At 46.3% G+C, this 21,970-nt stretch overlaps 1 protein-coding gene across 5 annotated transcripts; it reads left to right on the top strand.

The window, feature by feature from the left end:
• Window positions 1-322: 322 nt before the first annotated feature.
• lrch2 (leucine-rich repeats and calponin homology (CH) domain containing 2) lies at window positions 323-21,937 on the top strand. 5 transcript variants are annotated; one of them, XM_047020108.1, is made up of 22 exons: window positions 323-626; window positions 10,158-10,302; window positions 10,737-10,863; window positions 11,192-11,297; window positions 11,451-11,587; window positions 11,826-11,962; window positions 12,056-12,143; window positions 12,310-12,406; window positions 12,503-12,603; window positions 12,692-12,759; window positions 13,091-13,195; window positions 13,761-13,829; window positions 14,121-14,183; window positions 14,547-14,595; window positions 14,751-14,789; window positions 14,998-15,198; window positions 16,419-16,469; window positions 16,596-16,659; window positions 17,618-17,730; window positions 18,930-19,067; window positions 19,395-19,472; window positions 19,613-21,937. In XM_047020108.1, the coding sequence occupies exons 1-22, from the start codon at window positions 332-334 to the stop codon at window positions 19,730-19,732; spliced, it is 2,391 nt and encodes a 796-aa protein (XP_046876064.1). In that variant the 5' UTR covers window positions 323-331; the 3' UTR covers window positions 19,733-21,937. The 5 variants fall into 5 exon arrangements, with proteins under 5 accessions (XP_046876064.1, XP_046876068.1, XP_046876065.1 ...); XM_047020109.1 differs by having other exon boundaries at window positions 324-626; window positions 15,061-15,198; XM_047020111.1 differs by lacking the exon at window positions 13,761-13,829 and having other exon boundaries at window positions 324-626; window positions 15,061-15,198.
• The last annotated feature ends 33 nt before the right edge of the window (window positions 21,938-21,970 follow it).

Raw genomic sequence — 21,970 nt, 5'->3', positions numbered from 1 at the left:
GATTACATCCTCTGATGGCAGGCAGACCTACGGTTTGGGACAACCATAGCCTTTTTAGTCTATACAAGCAACTGTAGCTACACTCCTCCATTTGACCTATAGGGACCGAATAACCCTACATGTAGCATGTTGAATTAGACTGCAGAGAGGCTCGCCAAGAACGTGACAACCATTTTCGGTTGAGGATACTGTGTGCAATCTCACTGTCGTGAACAACCTATTCTCATTGATAAGAAATAGAATAGGCGTAACTCGTTAAGTCGTCCCCCTACGCCCACGCCCTCTCAAGAGAAGCCCTTCCCCTAACGTCCCTGGAGTGTGCCTTTGCTTTATGCGCATGGGCGGAGAAACAGTCGCTGTTATTATTGTAAGAATAATTTCTCTTACGAAAATGGCGTCGAGTCACGGAGGTGTGGGAGCAGTAACGGCTCTTCAAAGCCATCATTATCCGAATGGACCTCAATGGAACCCGGGTATCAACCAGCATCAGCACCAGCTCCTGACGGCCCGTAGTTTAGACCGTGCTCTGGAGGATGCCGTGTGCTCCGGGATGTTGAATCTAAGTGGGAGGAAGCTGAGAGAGTATCCTGGAATGAGCTATGATCTTACCGATACGACACAAGCAGGTGGGTCTCTATTGCTTGCACTCGTAACCTCTGTTGGTTTAATAAAATAGCCAGTAAAACCTTATTGTGCATGTAACAAAATTACCAAATTTTCTCGCAATTGCACAACCTTATGCATATTAAATTTGTGTTTTACGCAACACTTGGGTGGCATGTGAGTATACACAAGGTTAACAACTCGTTTCCACAATGAACAATGTGTGGAATTCCACGTAATGTCTCTCAATGTAAAAGGGTGCTTGGAATGCAGCGGCAAACCTAGATTACAACTGTCTGCTTGTTTTGGTCGCCTCGGCTCAATCGCCCCCCTGTTGAGACCATATGCATGAATGAAACGGGCGCACCCAAGCCAATGCGAATGAGCCGTTGTACACTAACCTACATTTCTGATAGCGATAACTAGCTGATGCGCACCTGGGTATATCACAAATTGGATATAGGTTACTGTAGCCTACGACTTGTTTGTCTTTGGCCGATTAATTTTACGTTTTAGTTTCAGGGAGCATGATGTTCACTCAGATGCTGTTTTGTACCCGACAGCCCAAGACAAAAGGAGTCTTCTCAGTCTAACCTACAGTATGGGGGCGCGTGCCTCGCTGCCTGCCACAGGAAATATGTGCCTATATCGGATCCATTTCTTTAATATTGGTTTAAGATCATATTCTTTCATTAGGAATACCCGTTTTTTATTCCTCTGGATATGCAGTTGTAAATGTAGTGATTGATTAGAATTCTGCGACCATGTCAACCGCACACATCTCCAAAAAGAAAGGTGTTTGGGTGATTTTCTTATAGAGATTTTTAGGCGAGACCTACACTAAGATAGGCTAGACATGCTGACTGTTCACCACAGTGTCTCAAGGTTTTCCTCTTGATTGTAGGCTACACACATGTGATGTTGAGAGGCTCGGTGATCTATGTGCTAAGATAGGCTGGTATAGGTTCCATCAGGAGCATTTTTATTCCATCATTAATCCTATTTTAGAATAAAGCATTTGTATGCGTGTACATTTTGCATGTCTTTTCACAAGACTTCTTAGACATTATTTTACCAGTTCATTGTTTTTTTGTGTTCAAATTGATTGGATTTGTGTTTATCTGCTAAATACCCAAACTACACAGTTTCTTTTCCATCTATAGCCCAGCCCCCAACACCGCACTCACTCACAGACAAACTAGTTTGCGTTGCTTGGTGAATCCAAGGCGCCTACCATTTGAAGCAACAAGAAACTGAAGTAACAATGTATATTTAGATTTGTGCCTTGGTCTGGTAGGGTTCTTTAGATTGGTGGAAAAAGCTCTGGAAATGCTATAGAGAAGTAACATGCTTGTTGTGATTCATTCGGTTTTTAGGGGAAATGGCAAAATCAGTAGTTTTGTCTAAGATAGCTCCTTGCTCAAATAACAAAAGCATATGATTGCATGAGACCTTTGGAAGAACCAACCTACGTTATGACTGACATCCTTTGAATGACATTGTCAATTCACCAGTACACTACCTTACATCCCTAAATGAATGACATAGCCTACTCAACTACATCAGCGACGTTGATTTATTCAAGCTTACTTTGAAGGGCTTTAGTTGAATTATACATGGTATTTCCTATCAAGCTGAAGTAACAAGCTGCTTGTGTGTCTATTTTTGGAGCGATAGGATGTGCGCTTTTGTTTGTGGCCACAGAAACAGTCAGAGTCAGTCGTCTAAACAATATGACTGGCCTGAAATATACAGTGGGAGATAGCATCAGCCTACGCTGCTTCAGTACTAAAACACCTATGTCACTGGTTAAGTACAACAGCGGTCTATGATGGATGTGAATCATACAGAGTAACAAGAGTTGGAGAATCAGTCAAGACAGGAAGTGACATCAGCCTGTGCGTGCCTTATGCAGGCGTACACTGTGCTGAACGAGGTAGGGTGAGTTGTCCACATCATTAACTGGGCTATATCAAAGAGAAGGGTTTCCAGCACAAAGGGTTAATTGTCTGCTGGAGTACCAGAGTGCTGGAATGTCATGTGGCATTGCATGACATAATTACCTGAAAAATACCTCCATTGTGTCTGCATACTGCAGGTACACGTGCGGGGACATGCCACTGGCAAAACAAAATCCACTTATCCACAAAGAAGTATCACCTTTTCTTTTGAAATGCATATTTATCTAATAGAGAACTGCAGTGAATACTCCATCACAATCTAAACTGTTTATTTAGACAAACTAACTAACTCTGACTCTCCCATCCAGAACCCTGCATCTTGGAGATGAAGCTCTTTTACTGTTGAATACAATCAGTGTAGCAGCCACGATGTGTGTTTCATGTCTCACAAGTACTTGGTTAATGACTTAAGAACAATTCCTTGTACTTTTAGTTGGAGGTGTTCAAAGCGTTTCATCACAAAACCCCCCCATCTGTTAATTGGACCTTCTTCTTAAATATGTCATGGAACGACCGTTAAAGTTTCACCCAGCTGCTATGTGAACAGGGGCCACAGCCTGTGTGTCTTTGTGTGTGTGCTGTTTACAAAAGACGGACACAAAGAGAGAGAAAGGCGAGCTCACACAGTGGCGTCAGTTTGCTGTGGGCTGTTGACAATTTGTCGGCAGTCAGTTAGTTTTCCCATGGGAATGTGTGAGAGTTGTAAGCTGATGCCCTGACCTTGGAGAGAGGGGGACCATGGTCTCAACTGGCCCAGATGTTGGAGCCAAGAGGCTAGGGTGCAGCTATATGCCTCGACCCTGGCCCAAGGGAACTAGCACCCACTGCTGCTAACAAGAGAGCTTCTGCTCACCCTCTGGGAGCAGAATTCCAGCCTAGCCTCCCTCACCCTCCCTATCATCTTACCACCCTCCCAAATTCCACCCTTCAGTTGGACAGACAATGGTTGAGGAAATGCCTGGCCATCAAAGGTGAGAAGTGTGGACCGTAAACACTGGGCCCTGGGCCAGGAACCATGCAGGGCTTTGGGGAGGTTTCGGTTCTTCAGTCATGTGACCTTTACTCCCTCAGGTGCGTTGGTCTTGAATGAGTGTCATGATTGAGTAAACTGCTCCTTTAAGCTCCCAGTTCTCTTCTGGGCTTGCAGGTGTTCTCCAGCATGCTTGGACATGTTAGCACCATACCTGCCAGTGAAATCAGGAAGTTGATCCTGTGTTGTCCGGAGCTCCTATAGACTGATTAGAATTCTTTCTCTGACATAATTCGATTAGGGTTCTTTATCTCGGGCCAAATGACTGTGATTATCTGTGGGGAACATGGGTAAGAATGGGCTTAATTCTGAGCGCTACCTCTGTTGTAAACACTGCAGAGGGTGTTTGTGTGTGTGTGCGTGTGTGTGTGTGTCGCGTGTCTATCAGCAACCAGCTCTGTGAAGATACTTATCAGATTAGACCAGGAGCCCCAACCATCTTTTTGATATCCCCTGACATGATCTCTTTTGTCCGGCTGCTAAGCATGCACACTGAGGTGATGCACTTAGTTGGAGCCAGCCACTCAAGGCCTGTGCTCTTTGACAATGTGACATTGTAAGAGAAATTGAAAGCTAAGAATAAAACTGGGAAGAGCAGGTAGAGTCTCTGTGCGTGTCATACCATCCACCACAGGCTCATTGCTGTGGCCTGGTGATTAATGGCAGCCATTTTGCTCCAAAGCGTGCACCCTACGCTTCAATACCCTTGGTAGAGCCAGGAATTAAGAAGCCACTGGACTTGAAGGATATTGCCCCTCTGGCAGACACGGATAGCTCCTATAACTCCTGACAATAGCACCGTGCCTCAAACTAAACACACATTTAAAGCTTTATTAATGAATGATCCGTTACATTTAAATTGCTGGTAAGCCAGATCAACCCCATCACCACACTCAGCCTTGTAATCAGTTAGACTTCCACTGTTAACGTCTACAGTTGAACTGTGAGCTTGGGTGTGAACATGCAGGGTGGAGCTGTGTTGAGTAGCCAGTCATCCAGGCAGACCCTGTCCTGCTGTTGCTAGCTGTGGACATGAACTAACGAGCTGTAGCCCTGCTCTGCCTGCTTAGGCCGGCAGCCTGGCCCTGCCACAGATGGGGTTTGGTCAGGGGCCAGGATGGGGATGCAGATGGAGGTGGACAGCCCCACAGGAAAAAAATCCTCTCCCATCCGTCTTCCATCAACCAACGGGAGTCTCAGCGGTGGTCTGGCCTTTGTTCAGCCCTGCAGGGGCTGTGCTTCATACGCAGATGGGAGGCAGCGTCGCAACATTAGGGTCCACATCCTGGAGAGAGAGTTTTTGGGCCACGATGGTCCTCGTGGGTCCTCCCTTGAGTTCTTCTCCCTGGCAGCGTTTGTCTTTTTTCTTGGTCTCTGTACACAGCTAACTGTCTGGGTGTTGTCATCCACATGCTGCTGTTTGGGTTCTGATCGCCGTTCTGGAGCAGGGCTCCGGTGAGTCTGTGTCATGGGAATGAACAAAGACCTGTCAGAGATCAAGAGCTACAAACACACAACACACACACACACACGTGTGTTAAGCCTCCGCTTCCTTATGTTCTGACATCACAGGAAACAGGGGGTTATAAGTGTATTTTGATGGGTCTCGCCAGAAAAGGAATCCAGGGCTCAATCATGTGGTATGCCTTGGGTATGAATGATTGATGTTCTAACGCCAGATCACTCAGCACAGAACTGGCACCACTGGCTTTTCACAGGATGCTGAATTTAGACTGGGTGCTTTGAAGTTTCTCATTAAGGTGTCTGCTTGTTGGTTGGTCTTTGTGTGGGGAAGAATCATTTGGCGTGAATCCGACTCTCTTTTTGTCTCAGAGGGAGCGATACAGAAATTAAAAGGCAAGTGATTGAAAGTGAAAGGAAGATATTTTTGGTAGCGTACTGCTGAATCTAATTGACTTCCCACAGGGCACTCTCCTGTTGGCCAGTGAGGTGGTTTCCAATAAAGACAATGATTACAGAGCTTAATTGTTTAATTGACACTATTTTGGAGTTTGTGTTAACATTTGGAGTGCTTAAAAACAGGACTGAGGTATGTGGCTGTGTAATCCTGTGTGCCTGGATGTGAGGGAGCGTGTCTGGGTGTGCACGCGGGTGTTTGTGTATGTATATCCGTACATAGAAAGCCCTGTGTGTTGATCAGGGGTTGTGCTGCTCCTCACGTGGGCTCCTAACTGCTCTGTCTGTCTGTGATGAGCCCTGGCTGCTGCACCGCCCGCCCGCCTCAGCAGAGACACCGCAGCAGCGCCGAGGCCATCTCCGTTTGGTCTCTCGAGTGTGTGTGAAACGTGAATACAGGAATGAAGTCGACCTGTCACTGTGAATCATGCTCGCATACGCTGTTGGTTTTGTCTTCAGAGGAAATGTTTGTCCCCGCCAGACGTACTTGTCTTAGACGGGCGTGTCGTAGTGTCTACTGTCCTATCATCTTCCAACGCGGATGAGATTAGGCTACAAGGTCACAACGCCATTTGAGGGCATTCTCACACGTTGGTCAAGATTGTTTTGTTCACAGGGACTGACACCTTGAATTAGGGAAGGGTCGTCGTCGTCATCTGCCGCTTGTCCGGGGATCGGGTCGCGGGGGCAGCGACCTAAGCAGGGAGGCCCAGACTTCCCTCCCCCCGGCCACTTCCGCCAGCTCTTCCTGGGGGACCCCAAGGCGTTCCCAGGCCAGCAGAGAGACATAGTCCCTCCAGCGAGGGTGGGAATAGAAAATATAGTGGTGAGGTTACCTCCTCTCTTGGGTCCACTGGTCCCAAACAAAGCCCCGTCTCCCCCCTCCACTTAACCCAACAGGGGTGTATCTGAGGCAGCCTACCATGGCTCCATTTGCAGGCCTGCCTCAGGGGAGGTGTACATATATGATACACTCTAAGTTCAGGGGGGCGGCTCATGAGTGGGAGTAATATGGTGTGACACGCCATCTACTCCACCACCTCTCCCCCTCTCTGGGTCTCTTACTCTCTTCTCACCCTTTTCACACTCTCTCTCTTTCTCTCTCTCTCTCTCTTTCTCTCTTTCTCTCTGTCTCTCTCTACGGCTCTGTCTCTCCCCCTCTCCTTTCTCCTCTCCCCATTTTGGCCGTCGCGAAGAGAGATGGTCCCTGGGGGGTCGTTTGGGGGGCGCAGGAGGTGTCTGGGGGGGTGGGGTGGGGGGTTATCCTCCTTTTGGTTAGCAGCTGAGCCTCCTAGTCTCCATCATCACCAACCCTAACCCTCCACCTGATAGGCTGTGAAATTACACACTAATGGGATTTCGCTACAAGCACATTAACAGTTAGACAGGGTCGCACATGTGAACCGTGTGTGTGTGTGTCTGTGTGTGCATCTGTGTCTGAGTGTTTATGTGTGTCTGTATGAGTGTGTGTCTGTGTGTGTGTGTACATGTGTGTGTGTCTGTGTGTGCGTGTCTGTGTGTGTGTGTGTGTGTGTGTCTGTGTGTCTGCCAAGGTGTATTACCTTGCTAGTCTTTGTGATGGAGCCTGCCAGGCCGGAGGATACAGTTGTCCACTCGAGCTGACATGTAAATCAACTTCCTGTTTGGTTTTGTCTGACAGAGATGTCCCTGTCACAGAGACTTCCCATCACTGTCCCTGCAGACAGATTGTGCTGATTTGTTGCTGTTGTGTCACCACCAAGCTGAGGACGAGCTCTCGTTTCATCCTTTCAGTTGATTGGTTGGGTGGAGTTTGGGCTCCTCTGCAGAGAAATGATCCTGTTGGATCTGGGGAGGAAATTCAAGGAAATATAGGCATGCAGTTTACAGGAAGGGTTACTGAGAGCAGACATGTGGGTAGTGTAGTCTGAGGTTGGGACACCCCTTCCTTCTCTGTTCCTGTTGTGACGTGGTGGGGATGCTGGCTCAATTTTCCCTGTTCCAGATGGACCCAAATCTAGACCAGCCTCCGAATGCATGCCTGAGCTCATCTCTATCTGCATCTCTCCATCCCTCTCTCTCTTCCTCTCTCTCTACCTCTCTCCTGCGTGCCAGTTCTGTGTGGACTTTACTGAATGGTCTGGCATCTGAATATTTTATGGGTAGCCCAGGTTTTCTTGAAGACGGAAAGTGGAGGTTGCTGGTTGGCTGGTGAGAAGCAGGGATTACAAATGTGGCCATTACTAATCCTCATGTTGGGGAATGGATAACTACACATAATTCGGGCGATTAGCTGCTGCCTGTGGTACTGTCCACAGTCTAGCTGATGAACTTGATACAACTTAACTGTCAATGGAAATGGGTTTATCATGTAGCACATTATGCAGAGTTCAGTGTGTGCACTTATAATGCGGAGGACACACCTCAATGTGCTAGCTCTGTGGTAATGATGGTGACATGGTGACATGGTGTCTTGACGTTTCCTCATAGAAGGATACTGAGTCACATGATCATTTGTGTTCTTTCGAAGATTGAGCTACCTGAAAGGTTTGTTTGACTGAAGGAGATACTAACTGCTATACCTGTGGTCAAGCCCTTTCTGCAGACTGTTCCTACCATGTCTGCACACAGCGAGCTAGCAGTGTGTACACAAACTACCCTGTGGATCAACACGTATCTTTTCCAAACAACACGCCTACTTCTAGAATAGAGGAAGGCAGAACTTCATTTTCCTTAAATGTACAAATGTCCCCCTTTCAGGTGAGTCAAACTTTGGTCACAGGCTTACTTTAAGATGTCTCTGTCATCTCTGCCCAGATTAGCTTGTCTTCTTTGTGAGACGAAACAGTGGGGTCTGTGTGATTAGTCTCACTGTGTTCCAGAGAGAGAGAGAGAGACAGACAGAGAGAGAGAGAGACAGAGAGAGAGACAGAGAGAGAGAGAGAGAGGGGGGTCTGACTAGCATTGATGTTGGCAGCGTTCCCTCACTGCCTTTGATGATGCGTCTCTGCCACGGTGCATCTGAAAAGATGGTAGCCTCAGGGCAAACTCGTTCTCATGTGCTCAGCTGGTATGTCCCCAAAAACCAGGAAGGGAGAAACGGTTCTCTCCTCGCAGGGGAACTGAAGCTGAAATTGAGCTGATTCGGGTTTTAACAAATGCACGCAAATGACAGTCCAATTCTGTGAATTTGCTTGATGTGATACCTATAGTCTCTCAATGACCTTGTTTTAGAATATAAGGATGGGCACCTGGAAACTGTCAGCTGTGTTGACACATATACTGCACTGCTTACTGAATCCCCCCTAGACACACACACACATACACGCACACGCACACATTCACACACAGCCAGAGGCCAGATTAGGGACCAACAGTCTGTCCATTTTGAGGAACTTTCAGTATAATTTCCAGTTAGGTCAGCACCAGTACTCTCCTCTGCATGCACATACTCCAAGACGAGCCGGGAAAAGAGACGCAGGCTCACTCCCGAGGCAAACCCAAACACCCAGAGCCAGAGACGTCTCTCAAGACGCATTCACTCGCCGCTTCCTCCTGGACCCGTGCTGTTGCCATGGCATCGGCAGTGCCTTTACAGAATCCTTCGTGAAGCTCTGCAGCTCCACGTTCTCCTTCACACACAGGCCGGTCTGAGAACAGCTGCCTGAAGCACACAGAGTGACAGACTGCCAGGCAGGCTATCATACCCAGTCTGACATCAGAATGCCATACCATGAACACACTGTAACACAGACTAGCCTTGCACTATACAGAATCATGACCAATGTATGATGGCACATTCTGGAGGAATGTCAGACATGTAAAGTGCTATGTGTGTTTGACTCCCAAAGCCAGGTTGTTTAGTGTGATGTACAGCTCGTGAACGCAGTGTTGCTAGTTGTGTGTGTCAGTCCAATTTATGAATGAACTGAAGTGCAGCGAGTGTCTCTCTGAGGTGTGGAGGCCCGCCCCCTCCAGACGGCGCCTGATTGGCCGGCAGGAGCATCTGTCAGCAGGACTTGAAGGGCTTTATGGGAGTGATAGTGTGCTTGACTAGCTGTCACATCACATCACACATTGGTCCTCCTGCCTCACAATGGGTTCTGTCTGGAGCATGACAGCGTGTTCATAATTCATGTTCTGATTCACAACCCATGAAATTAGAGCACTGCTGGAATCGAATCAGCAGCTTAGTGCACTGCCTTCAAGGACAGCCCAAACAGGAAGATGTTTCTGGATGCTATCGAATGCCAGGTGCAGAATGTGTCAACACCAAATCTGTTACATACACAGACAGCGCTGGTGCCAGAGCACTCATGTTGGTTCGATCGATACCAGAAACACTTTGAGGATGGATGTCGCATGGATTCATCCGACCCAAGCAACAAGACTGTAGTCGTGTGAGTGACAGAACCGACAAGACAACATGCCATAACAGCAGACCTGACTTTGAAAAAGAGCCCTTGTTCTCATTGATCAATCATTTAGACATATCGACCAATCGAGACTTCCTGGAATCAATCCACCCTCCCACATCAGTCCTATCAGACTCAACTCACAGCAGCTATAGTTGCACTCTCAGAATACGGTCGGACTCCGTGTCTGCTCGCGGTAAACCCCAGGTCAGACCAGTGACGCTGTGTTTTTACGCTCCTTCCGGCCCTCAGATCTGTCCAAGAACCTTCTGACGGAGATCCCTCCAGAGGTGTGTCTGTTTTGCCCCCTCGAGTCCCTCAACCTCTACCACAACTGCATCAAAGGCATCCCAGAAGCCATCATCAACCTGCAGATGCTGACGTATCTCAACATCAGGTCAGTGACGGGTCACGTGATCCCTGTCGCAGGCCCTACAGGAGGCCTGATTCCCCAGACCTGGGGTCAGGTCCAGATTTACTGCCGTCCCATGAGTCATTACAGTGTTCCTCTTTCAGTGAATTCACAAACATGAACTTGCAGAAGCATTTCCTCTTTCACACACCAAAACAGGCCTTGAAACAAGCCAACATGCATAGACACAGACAAAACACTGTCACGTAAACAACAATAGTCTTGCCACATTGATACTGTTTGCATATCAAATAGAGCTGGTCTTCTCTTACACAAGGTCAAGAGTTCTGTGTAGATCCTGAATCATTGATATTCCACCCACACTGTGTACCTGAACACACAGAGACTGACCTTCGAGGCATGGCAGTGTCCTGTCATACTAATGTTGGTTGGCCTACCTGTATTTTGTCTTTCTATAGCCGGAACCTTCTCTCAACATTGCCAAAGTATCTGTTCAGCCTCCCCCTCAAAGTGCTGGTTGTGAGCAACAACAAGCTTGTGTCAATCCCAGAGGAGATTGGAAAAGCCAAAGAGCTGATGGAACTGGTAAGCATGGTTTGTATGAGAGTGTCTGTCTGTCTGTCTCTATTTGTGGGTGTGTGAATGAGCCTGGCTGCCTGCCTGCCTGCCTGCCTGCCTGCCTGCCTGTCTGTCTGTCTGTCTGTCTGTCTGTCTGTCTGTCTGTCTGTCTGTCTGTCTGTGCCTGTGGGTGTGTGAATGGGTCTGTCTGTCTGCCTGCCTGCCTGCCTGCCTGTCTGTCTGTGTCTGTGGATGTGTGCATGGGTCTGTTTGTCTGGGTCTGTGGGTGTGTGAATGGATGTGTGGACCTGTGTATGTTTGTCTATGTAAGACTTTGCTATGTCTCTCCCTGTAGGACATCAGCTGTAATGAGATCCAGGTGCTGCCCCCTCAGGTGGGGAGGCTTCATGCCTTAAGGGAACTCAACATCAGGAGGAACTGCCTTCAGATGCTTCCTGAGGGTCAGACTCCACCTGGTTACTGGGCCCCACCTGTCACATGATTCTACCTGGTTCTCCATGACCTTGATCATGAGAATGTCTCCCTCCTGTAAATCCTCTGTGGAGACAGAGTGAGCTATGGGTATTTTACCATCTCCATCTTTCTCTATCCAGAGCTGGCTGACTTGCCCCTCATCAGACTGGACTTCTCCTGCAACAAGATCACAGAGATTCCTCCAGTCTACAGGAAACTCAGGCAGCTGCTGCACATAGTCTTGGACAACAACCCTATGCAGTCTCCACCTGCACAGGTGTGTGTGTGTGTATCTGTCTGTCTGTGTGAAGATGACTATTAAATACAGAAATGCTCAACATGTCCCCCTAGCTGAGACTTTGTGATAATTATGTTATGGCGCCATCTAGTGGTGACTTGTGTTCTTTTTGGATGTGTATTCATGTATTTAATTATTCTTTAATTTATTTACTTGATGTTTTAGTACACACAGAGACATATTTATTTGACAATTTACAATTATTTGTATATTTTAGATCTGCCTTAAAGGAAAGGTGCACATATTCAAGTACCTGAACATCCAGGCGTGCAGGATGGATAAGAAACCTGACTCTCTGGACCTCCCCTCCCTGGGAGGCAAACGGGGATGCCTCCCCCAGCCACTCACAGACAGGTACACGCCCCCCTCTCAGTGCATCGCAGCCAATCACATCAACAGGATCCTACATATGTACCGCCCACCGTCACGCTTGGTTTTCCAATGCAGCATGGAGGACTTCTACCCCAGCAAGAACCACGGCCCTGACTCTGGTATAGGCAGTGACAACGGGGACAAGAGGCTTTCTACGACAGAGGTCAGAGGTCACTTTCTCTCTCCCGACTCGTCTGAGCTCATCGCTCGGCTGTAGCGTCCTAACGTGAAAACAGAACCTCAAGACTTCCCTCTGGAGAACCTAACAGCTTCCCCCTCAGCTCCTCCCCTTCCTCATCCCCGCCCTCATCCTCTCTTCCTCTCTTCAGCCTTCGGACGACGACACTATCAGCCTGCACTCTCAGCTGTCGGAGACGGCCCGCGCCGACGCCCTGTCACTCCTCTCCAAGATGGACTCCTGCAAAGGTATTTCATCTCAAGACAGCAGCCAGGTATCCCCCTCTGTCACCAGATGAGAATGGTTTATGTAGCATGACAGTAAACATAGCATTGTTCCCTTAGATCAAGACCCCTATGACTTCATAGAGCCCAACCCAGATGAAGATGCTGGTCTGTCAGAGGGAGACATGCAGCAGAACAGCCCTTATGTCACCTGCATAAAGGTCCACTACATCCCATTACTGCACTAGAACACCAGTACGAGTTCACTGCCTCTATGTTCCGTGGCTATACATTTTCCATGTGTTTCAGGAATTGGAGAAAGTCCTGAATAAGTCACACCAAAGCAAAGATAAGGAGAGCTGGAAGGAGGAATCTGGGTAAGACATTTTAGATGACAGACACTGCTTTGTAAATATCATCTTCTGTCATCCTTCTTGTCATCATTTTGGTTCTGAGAGTGAAAAAACACAATATCAGATTTTGTGGATCTGATATCTGCAGACCACAGAGGGAACAGACAGATCAGTGGCTGAGATAGGACATGGTATCATTCCACACCAGGTCTGACGCTAGCTCAGACATTAGATAGCCGCAACAGGAGTCATGATAATACTTTGTTAAATTCTAGTCCAGAGTGTGAAACAGTGGTCCAGACGTTAGCAGGTGTTTTCTCATCGTGTTGCTGTCCTGTCTTTCTGGGGCTCCCAGCTCTGATAAGGAACAGTTGGCCGAGGAGGAGGAGGATGAGCTGAAGGAGGTGCTGGACTTGAGGAAGATTGCAGTGCAGCTTCTCCAGCAGGAGCAACAGAACAGGTGGGAGACTGTCCACAGACACAACCACAGACACACAAACACACCCAGCTGCTCCGCCCTGCCTCATTCCATATCTTCACACTGCTGCATATCTCCCCTGCCCTCATATCTCAATGTCCTCACGGTGGCTCAGCTCAGCATCCACCCATCTCCGCCGGCTCCTTCCTTTCTGATATCAAAGGACAAGGAGGGGTGGGGGTGGATGTGTCTTCCTGCTCAGAGCCACCCAGAAAGCTTGACAGGGTAATTGAATAACAGGTATTATCTGACAGTTCCTGAGAACAGGGGTTCTCTGGAACAGAACTGGCAGAAATGTATGATGTCATCCGTAAACAAAAGCACTGGCTCATTCACCCGGATTGCTTGCCACCCTCCAATATCATGTTACCTTTTTTCCTCCCCAAGCTAACCTCTCACCTGCTGTTACTGTCTCTCTTTACCTGCTTCCTTCCGGCTCCTGCTCCCTTCCTGCCTCATCCATCTCCTGCCCCCCCCCCCCCCCCCCCCCCCCCCCCCTGCCCCCTCCCTGGACCTGACTGGTGCACACCTGATGACTGACTGGTAGACGCCGCTCCTTAATATGTAGAGCAGAGAGTCTTATTCACCGGAGAAGGGTAACTGGACGAGCACACAGGTAGAGCGAGAGTGAGACTGTGTGTCAGTGAGACTGTGAGAGAAGCAGAGTGCATGGTGAAGAGAGAGGGTTCCAGTTTTTGTCGCCGGTTAAAGTCAGGAATGAACATTTTCCTTCCCCATACTGAGACGGCGTGTTTTCTCTGTGTTTGTGTGTGAGTGTCTAGCGCATGTTTAGAACGTGAACAAGTGTCGTGCCTCCTTAGAAAAGCACAGAGAGCCGGTGGCAGCGTTTAGGGGTTCTGCCGGGCCGTGGGACTGAGCCTGCATGTGACCTCCTGTTCCTCCACAGGTTCCTCAGTCACTCAGGAAGTTCCAGCAGCAAACAGAGATCTCAATCCCAAGCCACTCGCAGGTAAGCATTCAACATTTACATTTACATTTGGTCATTTAGCAGACGCTCTTATCCAGAGCGGCTTACAGTAAGTTCAGGGACATTCCCCCCGAGGCAAGTAGGGTGAAGTGCCTTGCCCAAGGACACAACGTCATGTGGCACGTCGGGGAATCGATCCGGCGAACCTTCTGATTACTAGCCCGACTCCCTCACCGCTCAGAAGTTGCGGTCCAGAAGGGTTAGCTCTCCCCTAGTGTGCCATCATAGGCTCCTGACCACAGTCTGAACACATTTAGCTGCTTTAAACCGCTCCAGAGTTTCAGACTCTGGATTCTGACAGTTGATGAGTTGTCTGTAGGTGTTGATAGGTTGTTTCTCTTCCAGTGCTTCTCTGGATGAAGGCAGCAGTGGAGCATCAGTTCTTGGTGGCCAGGTTAGTGTTCCACTAGGCTGACATGACATGTTTCTTCACGATTGCTATTTTGGTATGAGTCTATCTCTTTCATTTTGTTGATTTATCAGCAGCAGTTTATTCATCCATGTCATGTTTCATTTTCATTTTATTCTTTCCCCATGTTCATTGGAAAGGATCCCGACCTTACTGACGACGACACGCCTTTCTCTGAGGTCATCCATTTCACCCATACATTGGTCCTTCTCACGCTTCATCATTTCAGTTCTTGAATGAGATCACATTTATTTGTTTGATATATTCTAATGAAAAGGACACATTTGTTTAGAATATGTGAGGTACACCAGCATGGAAAGTGAGCAATAATCTTATTCCCGATAAAGTTGGGGCTTAACAGTAAATTTACCGGGGACGTTTGTTTAGCTGATGTTATCTAGCCTGACGGCACGCTCCAGCATGTTGACCTTCATCCGGATGTCTCTGCAGCCATCATCGTCCTGTTCTTTCGATGGCAGCCTCAAATCTGAATCAGAAACAGAGGCCAAGTGGCCAGAGCTACCTCCCGTCCTCAACCAGAACGAGGAGCGTAGGAGGAACAAATACCTTAGAAAAGATTATCTCAAGGTACGGGCCCATTCACTATCTTCTTCATCTGAATCGCTACTTAAATGTTGGTTCTCGTTCTAATAATAATAGTGGTTACACCTGTAGTTAAATACCACGCGCTACCACGCTCTTCAGAAACATTAAACCTTTGTTCCATTCTTGAACAGTAAATGTTACATTTTAAGGAACAGGAAACAGTATATTTGTAATTTTCATTACTTCAGAACAGTTGGGTTTTAATGGTGTGGTTGAAAGGAACACTTTCCTAGAGTTAAATCCATAACATTAACTGTTGTTAATATTTAGTTGTGACACATTTACATTACATTTACATTTAGTCATTTAGCAGATGCTCTTATCCAGAGCGACTTAAAGTAAGTACAGGGACATTCCCCCAAGGCAAGTAGGGTGAAGTGCCTTGCCCAAGGACACAACATCATGTGGCATGGCGGGGAATCGATCCGGCAACCTTCTGATTACTAGCCCGAGTCCCTCACCGCTCAGCCATCTGACTCCCTTTACATGTCCTACTGCATATACAGTGAAACATGATCCAATTTTGGTTTCTGATCTTGAAAGACAAAGACACATTATCATTCAACTATGAAATAACTAATTTCATGTCATGACTCATTAAATCTGGTATTTCCATAACAACCAACAGTTGAACCACTTCAACTACACCACGGTCATTTGCACCAGAGCCTCAACATTTCAGAATTTCACTTATCACTGGACATTGTGTGAATGTTCTACTGAGGCTTTCTTTTATGAATTTAACACCCATTAGTGTTGAATTCTGAATGAAGTGCTAAGGTTTTGCATCAGGTCAAGTGTAATTTTAAGAAAAAGCGTTGACCTCTGTGTGCTGTGAACACCAGAAATGTATCATTCTTGGATTTGCTGTGGACGCTAAGACACTACTGTAATATTTTTCTGACCAATGACTCACACAAATTCTACAAAAGTTTATGTCCTGCACTCTTCAATGAAACAAGTTGACATTTGTGTTTGCCAAAGTTGCCATAGGTATACAGATTTGGGAGATTTATGGAGATGAAAGTGCTTGAGTTGCCATATTCCTATAACTTGGGACTCCATCCTGTCTACCCCAAAGGGCTATTTTCTCAGGAGTGATCCCTATCAATTGTTCTGTATATTTGACTCCCTAGAAGGAAAAGAAATATGTATACGTCCAAGGTGAGGTAATCACTGAATTTGAATTTTCTCTTCCCCAGTACAAGTGCCAGAGTGCCCGGAGGAATTCAAGTGGTAATGAAGAGTGTGAGGTAAGACAGGCAGTGTAAACAATAACACCAAAGAATCCACCTTGGTTGTACGTTAACCAGGCTGTACCTTACACAATACTGTGAATGTTTTATGAACATGCAGCTACAATCCTGTTTTATTTTCAGGAGGGAATGCGCAGCTCTGAATTCAGCACAACCCTTACCGTATTTGGTTTAAAGCCTAGATCAGGTGAGTTATTCAGAAATGTGTTCTATATTATTTATTGGCTCAGACCTTTACCCAGAAATTCTGTGGAAAACATGGTCCCGCCTTTGGTTAGGGCTTCCACAGAACTCTACTAGTCACAGCCGTAGAATACTAACAATGGACATCCTGTACTCCCTGAAAAGTGCACCTCAGTACTCTACAGTACCACGTGATAAACAGCCTCATCTTTGCATGTTAACATCCTCTACCATAAACCAATGGATAGTTTGATTAAGACAGCACTTAAGTAACCTGCCCTGGCTTTTGAAACTATTTATTTACATCCGAATCCCAAGGAACTCTACTCCACCTCTTTCCATGGGAGGTTAAATAAGCATTCTTATTGATTTAGTCACTGGACCCTACGTCTCTAGAATGGTAACGTGAAAAAGAGAGACAGTAATTGATTTGTGTTTGTGTCTGATTTTAACGTAAAACATGGTGTGTAACATAAAAAAAACAACACAAGTTAAAGTTGTCACATCAATTTACCTCACATACCAGCTGTAAGTCAATTTATAGTTCCTATTATTTGCCTAAAAGATTGGGTGGAAGAAAAGGTTTTTACCATTTTCTAAAGAAGTAATGGGTTTCTTAGGTTAAATGCAGATAAGGTTCTCTAAAATGGATAACAGGATATCCTACCATTCTCACATTATCTTCCCAAACCGCCAGAGTTAAGCCAGAGGCCAGGACACTGCAAGCCCTCACACCTCCTTTCTGCAGCAATACAAACCAAAACAATCCTAACTTGAGAGCAGAGAGTTCATGTTTTTTTCACACTTGACCTCTCCCTGGTTGTTCGTGGGAAACAGGCTGGAGCTCCTGACAGGCTCTGTACAGCAACGCCCCTAGCAGGCCGAGCCGTGTGTCTCTGTGTGGGTTCTCTGTGTTGCGTCATGTCTGCTGGTGAATCCGGACTGTTCTGTCTGCCCAACAGCATTTAGCAGGAGCAGCCGCCAAGAGTTTGCCTCCACAGACCCCAGTTTCACCATGCGGAGGAAGATGGAGCACCTGAGAGAGGAGATGGAGCAAATTGGCATCTTACGGCAGGTCAGAAGGCTCAAAAAACATAGGACAAACCAAACACAAACACACAAGCATAAAAGGACACTCAGGGCCTCATTTACTAACAGGATTGCGCCCATTTCAGGCGTAAAATAGCGGGTAAAGACATAAAACCGTATTTACAAAGGCAGCGCACTTGAGTAAAAACGCAGATTACCGCTGCTGGGGAGGGTATAAGGGAAAGTGGGTGTGTGCCACAAAGAGATGGAAGGAGAGGTGTATTTCTTCCTTGGTACATGTTAATGTTAGCTGGAACTTCGTAAACCAATATTTCTATCTCCTGTTCGCTGAACCTTCTTTTTCTTTTCCTCGAATCACCCATGGTGGCAGTTACATGCAGGCGATTTCTCCCGTCTTTTAACGGCGCGCTAAGTAACACAAAAGGGCGGAGTAAGACGTTGAAAAGGATCTGGTTTGATAAATACCATGCAAAATGCGGAAATACACCATGTGCTATTTGCGGTTTGGCAAAGGCTCAGATTGAGCTGTGGTCGCAATGTTAGTAAATGAGGCCCTTAGTGACAACACACTGCAGGCCCACTAGCAGACAGACTCTGACCATTAGTATACGGAGATAAAGGAAAACACTGCAGGCAGACTTTACATCATCTGTAAGGGCCTTTTATACTTTCACATGAGCAGATAGAGACAGTGTTCTTAGAGCACTAAAGGGAAAACAACAGGGCAAATCAAGACATGTTAAGCTATGGAAAATAGATAAATGTCAATAATGGATTTTGCGTTGTATACTTTTCACTTAAACGTGTTTAGCCATGTAGCCTTCTTAGCGATATATGGGGCTCATAAACAAGATCTGACATGAGTTAAATCCATCAGCTAAATGCCTATTTGTCATAGGTCATCAACAAGGCTTAAAGTTGTACAAAAGTCAATGAGCAAGGCAGGCTGTTGGGACTGTCATAAGAAGCATTGGCTGTTTACATAATCACATATCTTCAGTTGTAGTCATGATTCCCAAAACCTCTACTTCAATTCCAGGTCCACTGGTGCTTCCGCTCCCTCCACCAATGTCCCCTCCCTCTGCACACACTTCCACACCTCTCTCAGCCATCACACTTCCACACGTCACTCGAGTCATGTGTCATCTGTGAAGTGGATCTCCCAGGGATTCACAGCAATGTGCAATGAGGGCATGACTAACGTGAGGGTGTGGTTCTGTTTAGAACCTTGAGTCCAGACTGAAGGTTCTGCTGCCTGACGATGTTGGGGCCGCCCTGATGGACGGGGTTGTTCTGTGCCATCTAGCCAATCACATACGTCCCAGATCTGTAGCCAGCATCCATGTGCCCTCACCTGCAGTGGTAAGCCCTCCCTTTTAGGTAGTGGCAACAAATGATTGGTCAAGGGCAGTTAACCTGTGTTCTACTCACTTTGCATAAGGTGGCAGTTTGATGAAAATTAAACTTTTTGTGGCATTATTTTTACATTTTAGTCAAATTAAATCTTCATACCATTACATGACCTAGTTTGTTGCATATGAAATAGGAACAGGCATGTGTCTCCCGAACCTTTGATAGGTACTGCTCATAAATATTCTGCCCTTATAGCTCTCAATAATTAAGCAATTAAATCCAAACATGCCTCTGCAGAGAGGACTTCCACAGTAAATCATGTGTCATCTTTCTCAGCCAAAGCTCAGCATGGCAAAGTGTCGTAGGAATGTGGAGAACTTTCTTGATGCCTGCAAGAAGCTGGGCGTTCCGCAGGTAGACACACTGTTATCCTCACCCTTTTTCACACACCGTGACAAAAATGTTGACCCTGAGTGAACTTCAAGGGCTTCCAGAAACAAACATCAATCATGGGTGTGCTTGTGTGTTTTCTGTCTGTCTGCGTCATCCGTCAGGACAAGCTGTGTCTGCCCCATCACATCCTGGAGGAGCGTGGGCTTGTGAAGGTAGGAATGACTGTTCAGGCCCTGCTGGAGCTGCCTGCTTCCAAGCCCACCCAGCTGTCTGCTGTTTAGCACCAGGCTGGGCCCTGCCTCCACTCCCCAGCCCTCAGCTGGGCCCTGCCTCCACCCCCCAGCCCTCCACCCCCCCTCACATGAGAGACCTCACCACTGGGGACCAGGGAACCCAAACGGGGGACGGCCCCCAGGGCCAAAGGACAGGAGCCCGCTACCAGCTGACGGAGCCACGAGAGGGGAGGCCTTCACTCTCTTATATGATGTCAGCTGGTCCTGCCTCTCCTCCATCAGATTCTTAGCTTGTGTCCCATTGGGGGGGCCATACTGTACGTGTGTAGAGAATATGTGTGACTGTATGACCTCTGTGACCTGCACAAGGCACAATGACCTTGTGAGAGGTGATGAACCGAGTCGGGTCAAAGGTCAGACGACAGGGGGAACCTAGAGGAAGAGGAAGACCAGTTGCCATGACTATTTCCCAGAGACTGCTGAGACTGGAGTAGCCAAATCTGACCTGACAAGACTCCCAACCTTCTGTGTTTCAGACTGCCATCGTGAAGTGAAAACTGTTTTAAAAGGCAGGTATGCACTCACTTTTTCAAGAGAAGTGAACTGCATGCTGGTTCACCAGCCACAACACAGATCAAGTGGCCCTTGCACTTGTAGCTTGATTTTTTTGCTTTGACACAAGTAGCATTTTACAGATATTTGTAGTCATGATAATAATAAGAATGTTTTACCACCTGGTCTTCTGTCCCAGAGCAGGAAGTTGGGCTAATCGTATTTCTCTTCTGGCCTGGGAAACCCCAGCCAGAGCCAAAACTAACACCACCTACACAGTTTGTTTGGGGGTTAGAAGAAACGCTTGCTTGGAAAAACATAGTATCTATGATCAGAATGGCTGTTAGTATTGGAGCAGGTGCTTAGCCAACTCACCTGTTGTGTCGTCTTGACTTCTGCTGACCACTGCTGTTGGAATAAGCTGTTCCTCCTAAACTCAGTAGTCACAGGAAACGGCACACTGTAAACATAAGACTACTGTGACTCTCAGCTGCTTTGATGCAACCTTCTGTGCTTGTTTTAATACAAGTTGAAAGCACAAATTGATCAGTCAGGATATTATTATGTACAATGTACTTACTGCTGTGATTTTATCTGTTGGACAATTTGGTGCAACTTAAGAATGTTTTGTACATTTATTTTCACTGGTTCCTTTTATTTGAGTTGGATTCACAGCTAAAACAGTGTGCTTAATGCAAATAGATACACACTGACAACTCTCTACTAAGAAACTGTATATCAGGGAAATTATTTATGTATTTATTTTTTGGTTGTATTTTTGTGCTTTTGTTTAATTGTTTGTGTGTTTCAACCCTGATAACAAATTAAGTAATGTTCTGAGGGTTTTTAGCTCTAATTTGTTTGCTGTGATGTTAGTTACTGGATTTTGAAGGCTCTGTGTAGTTATTTTGATTTCGATTACAAAAAAGTATATCTATGGTCATTGAATTCTCCAAATGAGCCGTAAAAAACATCTCGTTCACGACTACATTTCATCAAGCTGGATGATTCCCAATTGTGATAAACAATACAATGTACCCCCATTCACTTCAAATTCTATTTGCTTACATTTCATTTCGTCAAATCTTTGGCTGCCTTCCTTGAGCAGAATGCCTTACAGTTCACCTACCAGCCCGTTCATGCTAGAACTGGCCTATCCAATTACGACCTGTGTCGCTGGAAACACCCTGCTCAAATCTACTTTCCCGTAGATGGACGTGAAAGTCATTGTTTATCTGGTTATAATGTACCAAGTTACAAATCAATCAAAGCAGCATCAAATTAAGGCTGGAACAAACAACAATTGATTTGTCCATGTGTTTGTCTCCAAATATCCCACTTGAGGGCCATTCCTTACATTACCCATGTCGAACACACAGTGCATCAAGTTTGGCTAAAAGATTGTCAACACATGATATCATTAAGAACATTCTGATGTATTCTGTACATAAGAATTTTTGTATTTCAAAATAAATTAAATGCATGCAATGATTCTGAAAGACCAAACCTTATGTCTGTAAATATATCCACTGTAAAAAGTTTGGGGTGTTTCTTAAAAAAGAAAAGAAAGACAAAAGAAACAAACTAATTAAACTTTGTTTCAAGGCCAAAATACAAAATAAAACGGAAATTGTTTATAGCTTTGAGTACATCCTTTATTTAACTATTTATAGTACATCTGCCACAGTAGACACCTGTAAATAAATTTCGAATGCCTTCATGTGGCTGCTTATC

Source organism: Hypomesus transpacificus, chromosome 5 (assembly GCF_021917145.1).
Source record: "Hypomesus transpacificus isolate Combined female chromosome 5, fHypTra1, whole genome shotgun sequence".
Taxonomy (NCBI): domain Eukaryota; kingdom Metazoa; phylum Chordata; class Actinopteri; order Osmeriformes; family Osmeridae; genus Hypomesus; species Hypomesus transpacificus.
The sequence above is the reverse complement of the archived record's forward strand: the minus strand, read 5'-3'. Positions and strand labels throughout refer to the sequence as shown.